Source organism: Molossus molossus, unplaced genomic scaffold (assembly GCF_014108415.1).
Source record: "Molossus molossus isolate mMolMol1 unplaced genomic scaffold, mMolMol1.p scaffold_m16_p_25, whole genome shotgun sequence".
NCBI lineage: Eukaryota > Metazoa > Chordata > Mammalia > Chiroptera > Molossidae > Molossus > Molossus molossus.
In genome coordinates, this window is record NW_023425361.1 from 3,383,295 (window position 1) to 3,405,468 (window position 22,174).

The 22,174-nt window shown below is 37.9% G+C and overlaps 1 protein-coding gene across 1 annotated transcript; it reads right to left on the reverse strand.

Annotated features, from left to right (window-relative positions):
- Positions 1-12,795: 12,795 nt before the first annotated feature.
- LOC118641112 (6-phosphogluconate dehydrogenase, decarboxylating-like) lies at positions 12,796-14,232 on the reverse strand. The gene is given in 1 exon segment (XM_036278162.1): positions 12,796-14,232. A coding segment is annotated over 1 exon segment (1,437 nt).
- Between the last annotated feature and the right edge of the window lie 7,942 nt (positions 14,233-22,174).

The window sequence follows — 22,174 nt, forward strand, 5'->3', positions numbered from 1 at the left end:
TCTTTTAAAGCCTGACACAGTTCTGACACTCAGCATCCACACACACACACACACACACACACACACACACACACACATTCCCTTCCAGGATCTCTTCTAATTTTCATTTTGCATTGACTGTCCAATGGGCATAAACAATAGGCCAGTTGTTGTGCTGAGAGAGGCTGAATAGCCTCCAGCATGTGCCCCGTAGAGATTACTCAGGCTGCCATAACAAAATGTCATAGATTGGGCTCATAAATAACAGAAGTACAAGATCAGGGTTCCAGAAAATGTGGTGTCTGGTGAGGGCCTGTTTCTTGGTTCATAGATAGCCATATTCTTCCTATGTCCTCACATGGTGAAAGGTGCAAGGGAGTTCTCTGAGGTCTCTTTTATAAGAGCACTAATCCCATTCATAGTGCTCCACCCTCATGACCTAATCATTTCCCAAAGCCCCACCTCCAAATACTATCACACTGGAGATTAGCTTTTCACACACAATTTGGGAGGCGGGGGCAAATATTCAGTCTACACTAGGTAGTAATTGTACAATTGCCAAATATTTTATGTGATTCAGGCAACTTCCTGAAATGTTAAGCACATGGGCTTCAGGAGTTGACTAATGTGAACTTGATTTTAAGGCAGAGCTAAGTGAAGTTAGATAAATTATTGAATCTCTTAGAAGTGCCATCTCTGTATCAGTAAAATGAAGCAAATAGTTCCTACCCTCAGGGCTGTTGTGGGTTATAAATATACATAGCATGCCAAGTATCTAGCCTGATACTCAACACAGGTTGCATTTGAAAGACACTTCATTCATACAGAAGTGGACAACTTTCTCAGAAGTCATATAGTGAGTCACATATGCAAGGACTTTCATCTACTCAAGTTAGTTTCATCTGGCTAAATTCTACCAATGCACAAAGATTAAACCTTCCATCTTATTCTACAGATAGCATTTCTTGGTTTCCTGTGGAGTCATCTGTGTCTGCACTTAAAAATAACTCTTTGTATTTCTGTCTCCAGAACAAGGCTTTGAGCTTTGGGTGGACTCATTATTTACCCACAGCACTTAACATAATGTCTGCTATGCTAGGGATATTCCATGAATGTCTGCCTGACTAAATATTCATACTCTACTCACAAATATTCTGCTAACAATAATACATTAAGTCTCAACATATTCATGTATAAACAAAAAGGAAGAGAAAATGCCCATAGTATTGTTGTGAGGACTAAATAAAATAAATAAAACTAGGATGCAAAATTTGAAGCATGGTTTCTGGAACTCAGTGAATTGCTGCTTTCTCTCAGCTTTAATTTTTAAGCCAATACATCTGATTTATTTAATTTATAAATGTACGTAATTCATTTAACCATGCCACTTAAACGTTAAAGCTTGGAGAGGATGGCTGTGGGCAGGACCTCAGGTAGGGTGAGTGTGTGAGAGTGTGAGCAAGTGTGTGAGAGAGTCTGAGTGGACGTGAAGGTGGATGACCAACCCCTACAGTGCAGAGCAGTGGAGCAGAAGTTTCCTGTGCTGTAGACGGCAGCAGACAGCTACCGCGGTAAATGACCCTTCAGGGAGCTCTCTCTGTGCTAGGGAGAGGTCCCACCATTTTGGAAGATCCTGGGTCTTCCCTGGGAGGAGGCAGTGGGAGCGGCTATGCCCAGCAACCTGAACCCACCAGCGCACCTGTCACCATCAGACCAGTGGACAATCTGTGTCAACACAGACCGGTGCACAATGGTAGAGGTCCCAAAGTGCCAGTCCTGGAAGACTCAGACAGCTCAGAGCCCAGCACCATACCACACAGTAGCAGCCCAATCTGAGTCGAGATATGCCCCCAGCAACAGAGGCTAAGGAGCAGACATCCATCCCCAGGCAACAGAAGCACAGACCAGCAGCTGACACCCATCCCCAAAAACTACAACAAAAGCTGAGCAGGAGTTGAGCCCCACGGGGCAGCAGCACTCCCCAGCTACCAGCTGCGGTACCAGGGGCTCCACAGAGGCCTGTGCTGTCCAGTACCTCACAAGAGGAGTGGGAAGCCAGAGCCCCAGAGAGATTAGGGTGATCCAGCTGCCTGCCCGTGGGACCTGCAGGGTGCGGGAGCACCAGAAAGGCCTGTGTGACCCAGCAAGGACTGTGCTATCCAGTTAACCCCGGGACCTGTGAGTTGCTGAAGCACCAAAGAGACCTGCAGACCCAGTAGCCCATATAATAGGCACAGAGCCCGTTCCTCAAAGGGACTGTGCCATCCAGTTACCTGCAGGACTAGCAGGGTGCTGGGGCACCAGGAAGACCTGTGCAACCCATCAGCGCACAAGATAGGCATAGAGAATGTGAAAAACGGAGGCTGAGTGAATAGAAACTATGCATATGATCTCCCAGGACGAAACGAGAATTACAATGAAAATAAAGACGAATTTTCGGAAAAAAAGCAGCAGGACAGGACCATAAAACCAGGGATACTGGTAGTATGTGAAAAGGTGCAAGAGGGTGGCAGGCTTGGAGCCCATGGGCAGCAGCAGTCTTAGATGTGAGCAGCGCCCTTGGGGAATAAAGACCAAGTCCACTCCACAGCACAGAGATTCCAGACAGAGCACTAAAATAGCCACATCGACTCACCAAGAGGCTACAGCAGAGGGAGGGCAAACTGGACTGGAACTCTGTGGGGAAACCCAAGATTTGGAGGGGACTCAGAGTTTTGGCTGAGTTGCAGCCACAAAAAAAAGGTGGCCAGTGTGCTCCTCCCCCGATCTCTGAAGAAAAGCAGCAGCCCCCACCCCCTCAGAAATTCAACATTTCCCAGGTGAGGCAAAGAAATGCAAACTGAGGCTCATTAATATCAAGAATCTATCCCACCCTCTGGAGACCCTCTTGTGCAGAACACCAGGGCGACATTCCAGGGCAATAACTGAAAATATTGGCCTCCAGTAAAAGCTGGAGAATAACTGAACTTTTCCTGGACTTGCAAATCTACCCAGGAAAGTAAGACTTTACCGTGGTATGTAACGGGGGCCTTACCCAGGCTCATGCAAACCCAGTAGAGGGATCCACAAACACCAGAACACCAACAACCACAGAAAAAATTTGGTGGGCTCCAAAGCCCACTGAGATAGCCAAAATGGTGAAACAAAGAAATAAATCCTAAATGAAAGAACAAGAGAACTCTATCAAAGATGAGATAAATACGATGCAACTAAGTAAATTATTGGAGGTAGAGTTTAGAGCCATGAACTTGACGAAGCAGAACAGCATGAGTAAGGACATCAGCACCATGAGTAAAGATATAGAAACATTGAAAACCAACCAAGTGGAAATGAAGAATGACAGAGCAGAAAATAAGAACACATTAGAAGAACTAACCAGCAGAGTAGAAGCAACTGAGGACTGGATCAGTGAATTAGAAGAGAGGGTAGAAATAATCAACCAATCAGAAAACCAAAAAGAAAAAAAAAACAGGAAGACAGCTTAAGAGAACAGTGGGACAACTGGAAACGTAATAACATTTGCATCATAGGAGTCCCCAAAGAGGAAGAAAATGGGCAAGGGTTAGAGAATATATTTGAAGAAATAGTGACAGAAAACTTTCCCGACTTGGTGAAGGAAGAAGGCATTCAAGTTCAAGAGGTACAGCATGCCCGAAGTAAGAAGAACCCAAACAGACCAACACCAAGACACACAGTAATTAAAGTGGTAAAATTAAAGACAAAGGGAGAATCCTAAAGGCAGCAAGAGATAAGCAAGAGGTTACCGACAAAGGAAACCCCATAAGACTCTCAGCAGACTTCTCAATAGAAAAGCTGCAGGCCAGAAGGAAGTGGCATAAAGTAATGAAGGTCATGAAAAACAGGGATCTGAATCCAAGATTATTCTATCCAGCAAGGCTATCATTCAAAATAGTAGGTCAAATAAAGAGCTTTCCAGACTAGAAAAGGCTAAGGGAATATATTAACCACAAACCAGCACTGCAAGCTATGCTAAAAGGACTGCTGTAATTAGTAGAAGAAAGAAGAAGAAAAATAGAACCACACTAAACAAAAATGTCAATAAATAAGTACAAATCAATTATCATCTTAAATGTGAATGATTTGAATGCTCCAATAAAAAGACACAGAGTAGCTGACAGGATAAGAAAGCATGATTCACATATATGCTGTTTACAAGAAACCCACCTCACAACAAAAGACTCATATTGGTTGAAAGTGAAGGGGTGTAAAAATTTTTTCAAGCAAATGGAAAGCAAAAAAGGCTGGGGTAGCAATACTCATATCTAATAAAGTAGATTTCAAAATGAAGGCCATAAGTAGAGAAAAAGAAGGCCACTACATAATATTGAAAGTATCTATCCAACAGGAAGATATAATCTTTGTAAACATATATGTACCTAATATAGGAGCACCAACACATATTAAAATTCTTCTGGAGGACTTCAAAGGAGAAATCAACAGCAATGCAGTCATAGCAGGGGACTTCAACACCCTGCTGACATCGCAAGATGGATCATCTAGACAAAAAACTAACAACGAAACACAGACTTTAAATGAAGCCCTATATCAAATGGATTTAATAGATATCTACAGAGAATTACACCCCAAAACTGAAGTATTCACATTCTTTTCAAGTGCACATGGGACATTCTCAAAGAAAGACCACATGTCAGGACACAAACTAAGTCTCTACAAGTTCAAGAAGATTGAAATCATATCAAGCATCCTCTCAATTCACAATGGCATGCAACTAGAACTCAGCTGCAACAAGAACATGCATAGACATTTGAAAACATGAAGGCTAAATAGCATGTGATTGAACAATGAATGGTTTACCATGGAGATCCAGGAAAAAATTAAAAACTTCCTGGAAACCAATAAAAATGAACAAACAGCAACACAAAATTTATGGGATGCAGGGAAAGCAATTCTGAGAGAGAAGTTCATAGCACTCCAGGCCTACCTCAAGAAGCAAGAAAAATTTCTAATAGACTATCTAATCGCACAACTTAAAGAACTAGAAAGCAAACAAACAAACAAACAAACAAAAAACCAAGAGCAAGTAGAAAGAAGGAAATAGTAAAGATCAGAGCAGAAATAAATGACATGGAGACCAAAAATACAATTCAAAGGATCAATGAAACAAAGAGCTGGTTCTTTGTAAAGATAAAAAAAATTGATGGACACTTTGCTAGACTCACCAAGAAACAAAGATAAAGTACTTAAATACACAAAATTAGAAATGAAAGAAGAAAAATAATAACTGACACCACAGAAATACAAAGGATTGTTAACAGATATTATGAACAATTATATGACAACAAATTCGACAATCTAAGCAAAATGGACCAATTTCTAGAAACACATAGTCTCCCAAAACTGAACCGGTTAGAGATAGAAAACTTGAACAGGTCAATAACAACAAAAGAAATTGAAGATGTAATTAAGATTCTCCCAGCAAACAAAAGGCCAGGCCTGGATGGCTTTACAGGGGAATTATACTGCACATTCAAAAAAGAACTAATAACCATTTTCCTCAAATTATTTTTAAAAATTCAAGAAAAAAGACTTCCAAAATCGATTTATGAGGCCAGCATAATTCTAATTCCAAAACCAGAAAAAGACACCACAAAGAAAGAAAACTACAGACCAATATCTCTAATGAACATAGACGATAAAATCCTAAACAAATACTAGGAAATCGAATCCAACAATACATCAAAAAAATAATTCATTATGACAAAGTGGAATTTATCCTAGGGATGCAAGACTGGTAGAATATTTGCAAATCAATAAATGTGATACACCACATAAACAAAATGAAAGGTAACATTCATATGATCATATCAATAACACTGAAAAAGGATTCAAGAAAATCCAGCTCCCATTTCTGATAAAAATGTTCAGCAATTTGAGAATAGAGGGATCATATCTCGACATAATAAAGGCCATATATAAAAGATGTACAGCCAATACCACACTCAATGGGCAAAAACTAAAAGCATTTTCCCTAAGAACAGGAACAAGACAAGAATGCCCACTTATGCCACTCCTATTTAACATACTACTGGAAGTCTTAGCCACAGCAATAAGACAGGAAGAAAAAATAAAAGGGATCCAAATTGGAAAGGAGGAAGTGAAACTCTCATTATTCGCAGATAACATGATACTATATATAGAAAACCCCAAAGACTCCATCAAAAGTTTACTAGACTTAATAAATGAATTTGACATAGTAGCAGGATACAAAATTAACGTCAAGAAATCGATGGCATTCTTATACACCAATGATGAACTTACAGAAAAAGAAACTAAAAAAAACAACTCCATTTACCATTGCTGCAAAAATATTCATACTTAGGAAAAACTTAACCAAAGGAATAAAGGACCTATTTGTGAAAACTACAGATCATTAAAAAAAAAAAATAGAGGAAGATATAAAAAAGTGGAAGCACATACCTTGTTCATGGATTGGAAGAATTAACATCACTAAAATGTCCATATTACCCAAAGCAATCTATAGATTCAATGCAATCCCCATCAAAATACCAACAACATACTTCACAGAACTAGAACAAATATTTCAAAAGTTTCTATGGAACAGAAAAAGACCTCAAATAGCCAAAGCAATCTTGAAAAAGAAGAACAAAGTTGGAGGGATCACATTACCAGATTTCAGTTTATACTACAAAGCCACCGTAATCAAAACAGCCTGGTACTGGCACAAGAACAGGCATATAGACCAGTGCAACAGAACAGAGAACCCAGAAATGGACCCAAGGCAATATGCTCAATTAATATTGACAAAGGTGGCAAGAACATACAGTGGAGTAAGGACAGCCTCTTTAATAAATGGTGTTGGGAAAATTGGACAACTACATGCAAAAAAAAAAAAAAAAAAATGAAACTAGACCATCAGCTTACACCATACACAAGAATAAACTCAAAATGGATAAAAGACTTATATGTAACTCATGAGTCCATAAAAATCCTAGAAAAACTATAGGAAACAATATTTCAGACATCATACGCAGCAGAATTTTCACTGATACATCACCTAAGCCAACAGAAACAAGGAAGAAAATGAACACCTGGGACTACATCAAACTCAAAAGCTTCTGCACAGCCAAAGATACAGTCATCCAAATAGAAAGGCAACCCACTGTATGGGAGTGCACAATTGCCAATGATATGTCAGATAAGTGGTTAATTTCCAATATACATATAGTGCTCATACAACTCAACAAAGGGAAGACAAAGAACCCAATTAAAAATGGGCAGAGGAACTAAATAGACACCTCTCCAAACAGGACATACAAATGGCGAAGAGACATATGAAGACATACTCAACATCACTTATCATCAGGGAGATGCAAATTAGAACAAGAATGAGGTATCACCTCACACCTATCAGAATGGCCACTATCAACAAATCATCAAACATCAAGTGTTGGTGAGGTTGTGGAGAAAAGGGGACTCTGGTACCCTGTTGATGGGAATGCAGAATGTTTCAGCCACTATGGAAAACAATATGGTGTTACCTCAAAAAATTAAAAATTGTACTTCCGTTTGACCCAGTGATCCCACTTCTAGGAATATACCCTAAGAAGCCTGAAACACCATTCAGAAAGAATATATGTATCCCCATGTTTACAGCAGCACTATTTACAATAACTAAGATCTGGAAACAGCCCAAATGTCCATCAGTAGACGAATGGATAAAAAAGCAGTGGTACATATACACAATGGAGTCCTATGCAACTGTAAGAAAAAAAGATCTCTTATCCTTTCAGAGGACATGGAGGAACCTAGAAAGTATTATCTTAAGTGAAACAAGACAAACAGAGAAAGACAAGTATCATATGATCTCACTTGTTTGTGGAATATAATGAACATAACAGTCTGAGAAATGGGGTAGTAGTCCCAGAGACATGGAAGTGGGGTACAGATTGACAATCCCCAGAGGAGGGGATAGGGGTTAGAGATAAACCACAGAACTTTTATGCATGTATGTGTGAACAATGGACATGAACAACAAAGCTGGGGACAGGGCAGGGAGTGACGGGGTGGGGGGAATCAGTGGGGAAAAATGAGAAACATATGTAACAAAAATAAGTAAATTAATTAATTAACAAATAAAAAATAAAATAAAAACAAATTTAATATTAACGAAAATGTTTAAGCTGTCAGAGAATCAACTCACCGATCAATGTATATGTTTCTGAATTACTCAGCATTAATGACATGGAAACTTCTAGAGATCTCAGAGAGGATACAAATACTTTAAATATGTCTTCAACATAAAACAGTAAAAGTGTGCATCAAATGACCTGGCCCCTGGTAGGCCCATTCAATCTTTCAGAAGAACACAAAAGCTCAAATCAATGTTTACAGGAATGTAAACTCTGTCAAAACTAGTTCCATTTTAAGAAATTTAGAAATTTGAACCGTAATACATCAAAATACAAATGTACAAATACATGAGATATTTCAAATGACCCCTGTGTCATGTCTCCACTAAAATTACAGTGTAAGAAGATTATTGTAATTTATTAATTTTTATGATCTCCTTCCAAATACAGGTAATTCATTTAATTAAGTTTATTTAGTCCATTTCTTTTATCTTTCAAACCTTTTGAAAATTTTATATCTGTGATTTATATAATCATAAAATTAAATATCTTGTACAGTTTATTTAGGCAAATTCTGATTATTTTCTGCTTTAAAATATTTATATCTTTTAACTCAATAACTCGAAGAATTGATCCAAAGACAAATATCAGAGATGCACACACTGATTTATATTTTAAAATGTCCTGTGTAAATTCAATTTTGTTGTTTGGTTGTATCTATTTCTTTCACTACAACACACACATGCACACACAATATTTGAAGAATTGTTACATAATTTATAGTGAGATCATAAGGTGAATCTAAGCATTTAAATTGATGTTTGTATTATTACTCTAACAATTTGGAAAACCTTTATGACATATCAAAGCAAAAAAGCAAGATATAAATTTTACATAGCTTCCATTATACTTTCTACACCATTTTGATTGTATAGGAAAATTACTGAAAGAACATATACTATAATGTTAACTGTGATTTTAATTTTATACTTGACACGATTGTGATTAATATCAATTTTTATATGCTTTTCTTTATTTTCTAAAATGAGAATGTATTATTTATTATAATAAAAAGATAAACATTTTAAATGATACTGACAGGTTAGGTTTAGAATAAAATTATTAAAATAATATTGTTTTTCATAAGGGCCTTTTAAAGAATACAGAGTACAAAAAAGTAGAGAGATGTCTTTTTTATTAAAGACTGAGGAGAGTCGAAGTTATAGAAGGTCAAACTATCTCTAAATTGAACATGATTGGACAAAACTCCCATGATTATTTTTCCCAAACTAGATTTCCAAACAAATCTGTGATCTCTCGGCCTCACTATGACCATGTACATATGTACAGCCATAAGAAAAGGTAAATCACTGCCATTTGTGACAAATTGAGTGGAGAAAGTATCATGCTAGACAAACTAAGTCACTCAAAGTCAAGAACCATATGATTTTATTCTTATGTGGGATATAAAACAGAAAGCCACAAAGGAACAAACAAACAAATAAAAAACTCATGACACAGACAACAGTATGGTGGTTAGCAGAGAAAAGGGGGATGGGAAGAGGCAGAAGAAGATAAAGGAGTCAAATATATGGTGATGGGCAGAGGCTTGACTTTGGGTGACGGGCACACAATACAACATACTGATGATATACTTATAGAATTGTATACTTGAAACATATAATGTTATCAGCTAACATTACTCTCAATAAATTTAATAAAAATTTTTAAAAGATAAATAATATGTTGTCTTGGTTGTTTTTTGTACCATATTACACATTATTTACTGGAATGTGAAGATTTTTTTACTTCACAGTGCTAGAGAGTGTGTCCCCTTTGGGAAATCAATTGCTATTTTTATATTGATGCTGAAGCAGAGCCTAACCTGCAGGAATCTTTAATTGCTCTTGAGTTTTTTACAACCTTTCCTCTAACACATGGTCTGGCTTTTATTTTCATGCCCGAGTTTTGTTGTGCAGTCTCGGGTGGCCTTTTGCCATGGCCATTACTTACTACTTTTTCTCATCTCTCTATTTCTGATTTTGTTCCTTCTGGACTTGATTTCTTGCTGCTCCCCACACCTGCTCCAGCCTGATAAACTGACAGCATCAATTGTAAATCTTACCCCAATGCTTTCCTTTTCCCAGGATGGAAAATAGCACGTTCCAAGGGTTATAACCCTTTAGTAAACATCAGGAATCCTGTCGCTTCCACTTTGGAACTCTATTGTTTAGAAATAGACATGCTGCTCCTTTTGTCTGGTAAACCTTGCCTCATAGGACCCCCCTCCTTTCAATTGTCTGGCATTTACCCCTCCAACAAGCTCAATTCAGGTGATGTTTTCCTAAGGCAGCCACCTTGACACCCTCCCCAGTTCATTGCCAGACCTGTCTGAAGGCTGGCTGTCTTGTCTGCTTAATGCTCTTATAGCACCTTGCACTCTGTTCTATCAGAGCACTGCCCTTGCTATGATCACTTGCAATTTGTGTCTCGTGCTATTTCTCATGATTAACAACTGTTTTCTCCACTTCATGCATAGCAAATACTTAATTAAGTATTTATTGAGTAGATGATCAATGAATAAGCAAAATAGGCAAAAAGAAAACCCACAAAGGTAACTGAACCCAGGAGGCTTACTCTCAGAAAAAGTACAGGGCTCCATTTTGACGAAGCAAACTCTAATCCTGAATACTAAAGAAGCAGCGATGCAACTGAAAGGTCTACAAGTGTGTCTGTGCGTGTGCAGATCTCCGTGCACTTCCTGTGCACAGCGACATGCTCGTTGGCAGGGGCACCTGCATTGGACACTGGCACTACCCATGAATATTCTGATTATAAAATTCCAGCTTTTAGGAACCAGACGTCCTGAGAAGATTTTACTCAATTTCAGTGTTTGATTTTTTTTTTTTTTCCTTTGAGAGTTGCAGTGCTGAATTATGGCTATTTCTAGCTGGGGGTATTTAAGGTCTATAAATTAGTTGGAGATGAAGGTCTATATTTGGTATAGGGAATAAGTACTTGATTCTAGGTTTTATGAAACATTGTTACCTGTTTCCTCACCCCCTTCTTTTCCCACCACGATCAAGACAACTATCTAAATGATTCTCACAATATTTTTCCCTTCTTGTCATAAATTTCAGTTTTTTCCCTGAAAACTGACCAGCTTTCTCTTCAGTGGTGGGCATGTGGCAGACCCATATGCGAACATGCTGTCTACAGTAAACAGCCCCAGGATGGCTGTAACCAGATTCTACTTCCTAGGTCATCTTGGAGATGAGATTTTCATTTGGTATGTGCACCATTTAAAAATAAATGTTTTCTTTTCATAATACAATGAGTACAGGCTTATTAAATACAATTGGCAATATGGAAAGAACTAGAAATAAGTAAAACATACAAATTCTTAGCCCTTCCATGCAAATTCAATCATTATTGGTGTTTTACAGTTATTTATTCCTTTTCTGTGTTCTGTGCAGCTTTATATTCTTGCGATTATGTTGTACATTTAAAAAATGAATATATTTTATTTAACATTGCCTTACTGCTCAAGTTAAAATTTCAACTCGGCTACTACCTGGCTGCATCACCTTGTTAATCTTAAGTTGTATGACTGGCCTGTGCCTCTACTTCAGAGTGATCACAATCATGTCTACCTCACAGGTTTCTCAATAGTCCATGAGGCAATGTCAGTAGAACACTTATCATGAACGCTTAATGAAAATTATGAGCATGGTGATAATAATAATCATATTTCAATATTTTTCAAGTGCCAGGCACTGCTCCAGATGTATTTTCTCCTCAGAAGATGAAGTTAGTACAATGTCATGGGAAGAATGCTGACTCCCAGGAAAGGAAAGTCTGGCTTTGGCACTGCTGCTTAGAGCAGTCCAACTTAGATTAATTCACTTCACAAATGTTGACATTATTTCTCAACCACATTTTAATAGCAGTATAAAAAGATGATTGCTAATAATTTTCCTTGCTCTACACACAAACAAACATGTCAACTGCAAATCATGAGAGTTACTATAAATTACACCCCAAAGGACAAGAGAGAGAAGAGATAATGATGTTTCAGCGGGGTGTGAATCAGTGCTTAGTGAAAAGACTCGGTTTTTCAACCCTTATCGGTTTTGGAAACCCTTTTTTAATGCTTCCTACTGGGTTAGGGGTTTAACCTCAGATCATCACCCTGCTTTGACTCATTTAACATCAAATATTTATTTTAAATTTTTTTTTTTACCTCCCTCAACCGTCCTATTCTATTTTATTATTTTTTTGAAATATAATATAGCTTTTATTAAGTAGAGAAAAAGGGAATTCAGCTGCACAATACAAAAGCCCCAAAGCTGAGTCCACAAAACCCTTCCTTTCCCTCCCGTTCTCTGTGACCTCTCCCAGGGCAAACTCTGGGGCCTCCCAATTCCACAGGGACATGTGGACAGTGAAGTGACTCCTACAGAGCATATGACAACTGCTGGTCAGCCCTGGAGGCCAGGGTATATCGGTTCTCACAGAGCTACTCCACACATAACCTGGGCTGACTGTTTCAGGAGTACCTCGTTGTGCTTTACTTTAAAAGATCTGAGCAGAAAGTAGGGTGAAGGGTGGTGTAAGCAGTGTTGTGTGGCAAAGGTGATGAGGGGATGTCCCTGTCTGTGGAGTCGTGGGGTAGGCCGCCTTGTTAGGCATTGTACGAACACGACGACATGCTGCCCCCGTGGCCTGTCCAGTTGGTGTGGATGAACGTTCTTGGTTTGGTTAGGAGCTCATAGGTGTGCGCCCCAAAGTAATCGCGCTGAGCCTGGATCAGGTTTGCCAGCAGCATGTCGTGTCTGTGCCCATCATAGAAGGAAAGAGCTGTGGTGAAGCATGGCATGGGGATGCCCGCCTGGACACCAGTACCGATGGCCCAACGCCAGGAGTCCTGGAAGCTTTCGACAGCTAACTTAAAGAAGTCATCTAGCAGAAGGTTCTGAAGTTCTGGGTTCCGGTCAAATGTATCTTTTATCTGTCCCAGGAATACACTTCTGATGATGCAGAACCCTCTCCACATCAAGGCAATGCCGCCATAGTTGAGGGGCCAGCCAAATTCAGTGGCTGCCTCTTTTAGCAGCGTAAAGCCTTGAGCATAAGAGATGATCTTGGAAGCATAGAGTGCCTTTCGAATGTCCTCCAGGAATGATTTCTTATCACCTTTAAATTGGAACTTTTGAGGACCCTTCAGCTTTTTGCTAGCTTGAATCCGCTCGTCCTTCAGAGATGATAAGCATCAGGCAAAGACTGCTTCTCCGATGAGGGTGACAGGCATTCCGTACTCCAGGGCTGAGATGGCGGTTCACTTCCCCGTGCCCTTCTGCCCTGCACTGCCCCTGACCTTTGGCAGCAGGGGAGTGCCATCGCTACCTTAGAACTTGAGAATATTGGCTGGGATTTCGATCGAGTCCAGCTCTGTCTTATTCCATTCCTCAACTGCCTGCGCCATCTCGTTGTGCTCCATGCCCAGGATGTCCTTCATAAGGTGGTAAACCTCACAGATCAGCTGCATGTCCCCATACTCGATCCCATTGTGCACCATCTTCACAAAGTGCCCGGCTCCCTCTTCTCCCACCCAGTCACAGCACGGCTCTCCAGTTCTGACTTTGGCAGCAATGCCCTGGAAGACCATCTTGATGTGGGCCCAGGCCTCTTTGTTCCCTCCCTGCATAAACAATGGGCCATACCAGGCCCCTTCCTCGCCACCACTGACGCCGCTGCCCACAAACAAGATTCCCTTGGCCTTGATGTCTTGACATCGTCTCATATCCCTGTATTCAGAATTTCCCCCATCAATGATGTCACCAGCATCCAACAACAGTACTGATTTTTCAATGAAATCAACAGCTTGACCAGCCTTCACAAGCAGTATGATCCACGAAGGCTTCTTCAGCTTGGAGACCACCTCCTCCAAGGAGTGAGCACCTATTACTTCGGTTCCCTTTGCCTCATTGGCCAATAAATCATCAACTTTGGAGACTGTCCTATTGAAAGCACAGACCACAAAGCCATGGCTATTCATGTTCAAAATTAAGTTACGGCCCATGACAGCAAGTCCAATCAGTGCAATATCAGCTTGAGCCATGGCAACGGCGACGGCGGGGCGGACCCGACTGGAGCGCCGAGGCAGAGAGGAGGGGGCAGTGCACCAGAGACCCAGGTTGAATCTGGCTGTCTGTCCGACTTTAGAATGGTATGTCGCTGTTTTTTTTTTTTAAACTTGTAATAGCAAATAATTTGTTTTATTCAAAGGAACCTGCTGCGGTTCAGAAGATCCATTTTTTTGTAGACAGAAGAAGCGGCATTAGGGTTAATAGTGGAAGAAATGAATTAAATTAGTGAAACAAGAAACTTTTTGAAAGTTAGAGATTTGGGGGAAAGAGAGAGAAAATAAGAAGGAAAGCAGGCGGAGACTTTAGTGTATCTGTATTATGTAACCACAAAAGAGGAGGTGTCTAAGAACACAGAAGAAGGTACATCAAACAGTACCTAGCTTTTAATACATGTAGTAATGAAACCGCTCAAGCAAATGCCCAGTCAGAATATAAGACTCCACTACAATGAGAAAAAGAAATGCAAAAAAAAGGAAAGTCAGCCCTCCATATCCACGGAATCCACATCCATAAATTTAATCAGCAACACAGTCATTCATTGGTTGAAACCCTGGATAGGGAACCCACAGATATGGAGGGCTGAGGAAGAGGACTGACATCTGGGGATTTGGGCATTTGAGGGGGTTCCTGGAAACTAACCCCTGATGGATGCCTAGTGAGTACTGTAAATCTCCTCAGAGCAGGGCCAATGCGTTCTAGTTTTGTCCATTCTTAGTGGAAATTTTGGAAGAATCTTGAAGGTGCTTCTATGGCATTGAGTTCTTAAGGAAGAAGTTTGTGTTAAGCATAATAGGCTTCAACTGAATTTTTGTTCATTGCAAATCTTTTGCTTCTCTTGATGACTCTTGTCAAATTATTTTAAGATATTCCAGGAAACTTCCATCTATTTGCTCTATTCACTGGCACAAATATCTGACAGAAAATTCCACAGAGCCTGTGATTGAGGAGAAGGTCATCTGCCAGTGTAACTTATCCTAAAATTTAAGTTATCCAGGTTCTGGAAATTTATACTGTGCATCTGGTCCTTACCATGGCTACCAAGTTTAGCCTGTAAGGTTGGGTCTACTTGTTACCAGTACACATAAAACAGAAATTGAACTGACTTGGTACCTATTATCTTTCTTTTGTCCTAATATATTAGTGAAATATAAAAATAAAAAAATAGCATACAGAAATAGACACAAATAAAAAGACTACCACTCAAAATATTTTTACAAAAGATATGCATTTATGTAGCCAATCAAATAAAGAAACAGAATATTTCTAGAACTTCAGTAGTTTCCTTACCCAAATATCCACCTTCATAGTCACTAGTTTCCATAGAGTAACTACTCTTAACAAATAGTAAACTAAAAAACAGGTTATTTCTGTTTTTTAAATGTGATTTAATATCCATGAAATCACACTATGTTTGTTTCTTATCTGTGCCAGATTCATCTTTGCTGCTGTCTACTGTAGGAGTCCATTATTTTCACTAAATTGTGTTAATATATCTTAATTAATTTTTCTATCCTACTGCTGATAAGTAGATTATTGTCAGTTTGGGGGCTTTAATAAATATCACTTATATATGCCTTCTTCTATACAAAATTCTTATATATTCCTTAGGCAGTTTCTACATGGAATTGCTGAATGAAGCAAAGAAAGAATACATTCACATTGGACTTCTATTTCAGATATGCATAACAATCAACTTGTATCTGGATTGTTTTTGTTTGATTTTTAGTGATTAAGAATTCTTTAATCATTGGCAGACTCTCCTGTTCTGTCGGTATCAACAGAACTCCTAAGGTTGTTATTGAAGCTATTTTGCTGGGATTGTATTTGAAAAGCCTTACCTGAAGGGGTAACTTGGGGTGGGTCAACGGTACGCTAGAGATGCTGCTGCTCTGCCACTGTGGAGAAATGTAAGTGAGTTTTCAAGAAGCTGTCCAAGAGAACTACAGGTCTTTTGTTGTTGTCATTATTATTTTCTACTTTTCCATCGTGTGCTGAAAATAAATTTTAAAAATTGAATCTTTGTTCATTTAAATGTATCTCAAATGATTACTTATCCCATAAGGAAAAAAAGATTATGTTAAAAAGTTGGAAAAGACAAAAAAAAAACAAATTCAGAAAGTCATATGAATAATATAACTACATCTGTGTTTTATCAATAAAACTTGATGAGGCAGAAATTGTATTTTCTCCTGGAGGCTCTGGAACTAGTGCACTCATAATGCTCTGATTGTATTCCTGGTGTCATGAAGGAGGTTAAAGCTATATCTACAGTGCTATTCCCAGCATCCGGAATACTAATGCACCAGCAGGGGGGTTATCGCTTCATAGCTGGAAGGATTGAATTTGGGGAAATGAGAAAAATGTGGGTAATTAATCTAATTCAGACACCTGAAAACTTTAAAAAAAAACAAAAAACAAAACACTACATACATAAGTATACTTTTTTTTTTCACCCAGAGAAGTTTTGTTTGCTCTGTAAGATTGACAATGCGGTCTCAGCCTGATCAACAAATGTACAACATTTCTCAAACTGTAGTTCAAGGACAATGTATATGAGAATCACTTAAAAAGCTAATTAAAATGCAGATTCCCTGGCCTCATAATCTATGCAAGGGCCCACCTACTTGTAATTTTAACCACCTTCCCCTATGATTCTGTTATAAGCTAAAGAATGGGTAATACTCCACCATACCAGTGTTTCTCAAGATCTACCATGCACTAAAGTTACCTGAATGACTTGTTAAAACACAGGCTACTTGTCCCACCCCAGAGTTTCTAATTTGTCATACACAAGGTGAAATTGGAAAGCTGACATTTCTAACAAACTCTCAGGTAAGACTGATGCTACCAGCCACTGCTCCACAACAATGCTTTTCAAACGTAAGCGTGCATAAGAATTCACCTGCAGATTTTAACCAAGATTCCAAGGCTCTAACCTCCAGATATTTTGATTCAGTAGATCTGGAATGGGGCCTGATACTTTGCATTTCTAACAAGCTCCCAGATAATGACTTATGTGCCTGGGTTGAGGACCACAAATCTTGAACCCTATAGAGCACTTGGACCTTAGAATTGCAATTACATTTCCTCTGGTTTGTCCTCCATTTCAATTCACCAAATAATATAAAAAGATAAGAGAAAAAATGTGTTTGTTTTGATGCTATTAGCAGCAAAGTAGTTGTCTGCATATTCTGTTTTATTTTTTATTTTTTAAATTCTGTTTTAGAGGGCAGGTACCTGGGCTGACCATTTCAGAAGCCCTCTTGTCATACAGCCAGGAAAATTTCATCTCTTTTCAATACTTTGTCCTCTGCAGCCAGCAACCCTAGAGCCTTGTTCTGACTGTGTGCTTTGGCACTCTATTAGTTGGGACTGGGAAAAAAATGTCAATGCCTATCGGCTCAGTTGTCAACACAGACTCAGTCTTGTCCACATGTGGTATGGGAGACCCACCAGCAGAATGTGTTGTATGAGCTGGGAAATTTAAAACAAAATAACATAAAAGGACATAAACATATGTCCATATGATGATTGCTGCTAGTAAGAGATAATTATCTGAGGTTTAAAATTGTATAATTTAAAGTAAACACATTGAGCAATCTTTCATTATGTTATAAATAATCATTCCAATTGCATTTAAAATAACATCCAATGGTGAACTACTACAAAATAACATACATCTTGAGGAGAAAAAATAATTCATCAATTAGGTAGATTACAAAACTAATCAAGGAAAGACAATCTAATTTTTTTCCCCAAGTATGAAAGCTAGTGAAGGGTGTGAAACGGTAAGCAAATAACAGAGTACACAATGAATACATTGTTTTTGGAGTTTTAGAAGTCACCATAGTAAGGAAATAATGTCATTGGAAGAGCAGTGTGTAAGGCGACCTAATTTTTATTGACATGGTTTAGGAGATCTGCCATGAGTCAAAATAAAGTTTCAGTTCTTAGTGATGCCACTTCTCAAAACTAAACAAATTGATCTGGTCACTTAATAAATAATATTAGTTTTATCTCTTTCTTGAATTTTTTCAACTTAAAGAGAATGTCTTCCACATACATGTAGCCATGGCAAGCATAAAAATATTGATCTGGTTTTATAATGAATATCGATTTTATATATCTATATATATATATATAAGCAAAGTGAAAGTGAATGAAACATATTTTATAACAGATTAACCTGGTTTCAGTCATAAACAAACACAAAGCAGAAAATTAAGTGAGGTACAATTCAAAATCTCATTTAACTGTCAGAACAAGATGTAAGACATTTATTTTATCAATGAAAACACTGTAGAAGGGAATCAGCCTAATATTTGGCTCACCTCTTGGTTTATAGGAATCATGACTGGTTCTTTAAGTATGGTATCTATTTTCATTTTCAGAATACTAATCTATGACATGGACGTTTGGGGAGCTGGATTAATTCTCTCAATTTGGAAAAGGACCCACTTCCACAGCTCTGGGACATATTAAAGAAACTGGCACTGGAAAAGTGATCAGCACTGTGCATGGAATACAAAAGGTACTCAGTATGTGCTTGTTATTTTATTGTTAAGACTTTGCTCTGATTTGTTTCTTAAAAACAGATGATGATGATAGATAGATAGATAGATAGATAGATGATAGATACATAGATATATACATAGGTACATAGATACATAAAGAGTATATGTGTGTATATACACACATATATAACATATGTATAAAATATGTATATATAACTTGTGAATGCAGAGATATTATTTACTCTACATAGGATAACAAATTCCCATTTCTGTACTTTTAATAAGAACAATTTAATTCAGTAAAGACCTGGTGATTAAAGAAATTCTAACGTGTAGACAGACATAGGAAAGGTATTTCTGAAATGATACACGTATAAACGTATGCTCTCTCTGAATAACATGTTGCATTTATATCAGTAATGATCTTTCATCCTTCTCGAAGCTGTGTCACAGGATATACAGATTTGTATTTATTAGATAAATGGAGTAAGTTTAAAAATCTACATTGCAAACTTCTAGGCACGTAATGGTGTGCCATCGAATATATCTATAGGGATGTAATGCACATGTTAAAAACAAATGTTACTGATGACATTGACGATCTAAATTCAAGTAAATGTGGAAATCCTTAAAATAAACTCTAGAATATTTCAGTGTTATTGTCAATTTTACATGTTAACATGAAAAGGTATTGGTTTTTAGGGAATTGTTCAATCTTTTCCTGATGTGGATCATTCAACTTCCAAACCCTGAGTAAATTGGAAACAAAAAAGCAATTATGAAACTTGATGACCAAAGGTGTTTTCAAATGCCAAAAGTCAGAGATAAAATTTTAGGAGATTATGATACTATTGATCAGTTGTTTTGAGATAATGTTCTATTACATCAATAGCAATAAAAGATGGCTAAAGAATGATCAGATAGCCCATGTCAGGGCGCTGTCTTGGGAAATATGTACACAGACCCATTTTTTACTTTGGAGATTCTGTAACTTTCATTTATAGTGGCTTGCAGGGGAATGCTGTTAGGATCACTAATTTATACAATATTCTGCAAAAAATGAATTGATCTTTCCACTTACTTGATTTGTGATGATGGCATTTGTCATGTTTCCTTAGGACTGCATTCCAAACTTTGAGAAACGTTTAACATGAGGATTGACAGGAAAAATAATGAAAGAGTGTTTCCAATGTACTTCTTTTAAAATACACTTCATTGATTTTTTAAAGAGAGAGGAGGGAAAGAGAAACATCAATGTGAGAAATATTGATTGATCAGCTGCCTCCTGCATGCCCCTTACTGGGAATCGAGCCTGAAACCTGGGCATATGCCTTGACCCAGAATTGAACCTAGACCTATGAGGCCATGGGACTACCATCCATCCACTGAGCCACACTGGCCAGGCTCCAGTGTACTTCTTATTGGATGCTGTCATGGTTTCTTTCTTTTTTTTTTTAATTTTTTTTTTCTTTTTTATTGATTTCAGAGAGAGAGAAAGGGAGAGGGAGAGAGAGAGAGAAACACCGATGAGAGAGAACATTGATTGGCTGCTTCCTGCATGCCCCCCACAGGGGATTAAGCTCACAACCTGGGCATGTGCCCTTACTGGGGATCAAACCAGCGACCTCTTGGTGCATGGGTTGATGCTCAACCACTGAGCCACACTGGCTAGCCTATTATTGTTTCTTTAATTTGCTTAAAGGTTTTATTTAGGCATACTTAAAATAAAATAACACTTTCCACCTAGGAAAAAATATTAGTAGCTGAGGTATTAAGTAGTCCTTTATGTGGTAGATACCTAGTCGTACTCCACCTTCACAGTTTCCTCAATATTAAAACTTCTAGAAGAAACAATGTAGCTTACTCATATGGAAAAGGAGCTTTTTATCATATTGAGGACTGGGAACATTCAAATGGCCTAAAATATAATGTGATGGAATTCAGGAATGAATGGCCTGGGAATTTTGGGTGGGGGAGAAAATAGAATCAGATGCCTTTAAAAAATATACAACAAATATAAAGGAAAAGTTAACACTTCAACTCTGCTATAGAAGTGAAGCCTCAAAGTTGAGTGTGAGATAATTGAAGCAGCAGAAGACAATTTACCTTGACAGGGTGATTATTTTTTAAAGCACAATTCTTAGGGAGTGTTTAAAACTGTGCCATCTCCTGGTTTCCTGACCCTAGGTAAGTGACTTAATCTATGTTTCAGATTAATGATCTTTAAAATGAAGGTGATAATGGACCTAAAATGTTTGTTATGATTATTATAAATCATGATTATGATCATGATAATATCAGAGACCATAATGAATCTTTTTTTTTTTTTTTTTGAAAGTAGAATAGAATACTAGTAAGAAAGAAAAAATAATAAACTCTCATCATTTTCTGTGTCTTATAGTATGTTCTGGCAAATATACCTTTTTATTTATTTTCTTACACCCTAGATATCTCTCTGGATTCCTTCCAGTCTTACAACTGTCTAGCCATTGCTCAAGTGACCACTTCCTATTTCATGTGACAGGAAGTGGTGTGCTAGTTACACAACTATTTTTTGGCTGTGTGGAAAGAGGGCTTGCTTTATGGCCTTTGCCAATTTCTGTGTAAATGCTACCAACGAGACCAGTTGCAAGCTACCATTGGTCTAATAATCACTTCACAAAATACTTATAAGTTTAACAATTAACTTTTATGAGCCAGTATGATGAGCTGACTGTACACTCTACTATCAAGACTTCAACTTTAATCCTTGCTGACACCCCTCCCAGAAACCCTTTCCATTTCTACAACAGTATCTATGTGAAAGCTCTTTCTGGTGACTGGTCTTTGCTTCCTGATAAACTTATTTGGTTCTGATTAACTTTTTAATAACAGAAAAAATAAGAGATTGATTACCTAAAAAATACCTTAAAACTAAAAAGTTTGTGAAAGCACTTATTCAATTTTATTTGTTGTTCCCTACTTATGTGATTTTGGATATCCAATAGGGAGCAAAAACAAAGGCAAATGAGTTCATGGAGTTTATCATTTATTAGAGAAAAAAAACTAATAAAAACATACAATAAAATATAAAAAAAATTAACTAGATATGTGCTTTGGAAGAGATTTGTACGGTTGAGTATGTCAGCATGAGCAGAAACAGTTGCCCTGGAAGTGAGCCTTGAGCTAATTTTGAAGAAAGCATAGAAAATAATGAGACAGAAAAAGATAAATTTCAGGCACAGGAGATGATGTAAACACATAGCAGAGGTATGTAAGCATTACCCTGTAGGTGGCAAAAACCATGGGATTTTAAAGGAAGTAACAAAATACCACTAGGTATTTTTTTAAACATGTATCATTGCAAGACTTTTGCATGGCCACAGTGTATAAATGCCACACTGCAGAATGCAGTGTAATT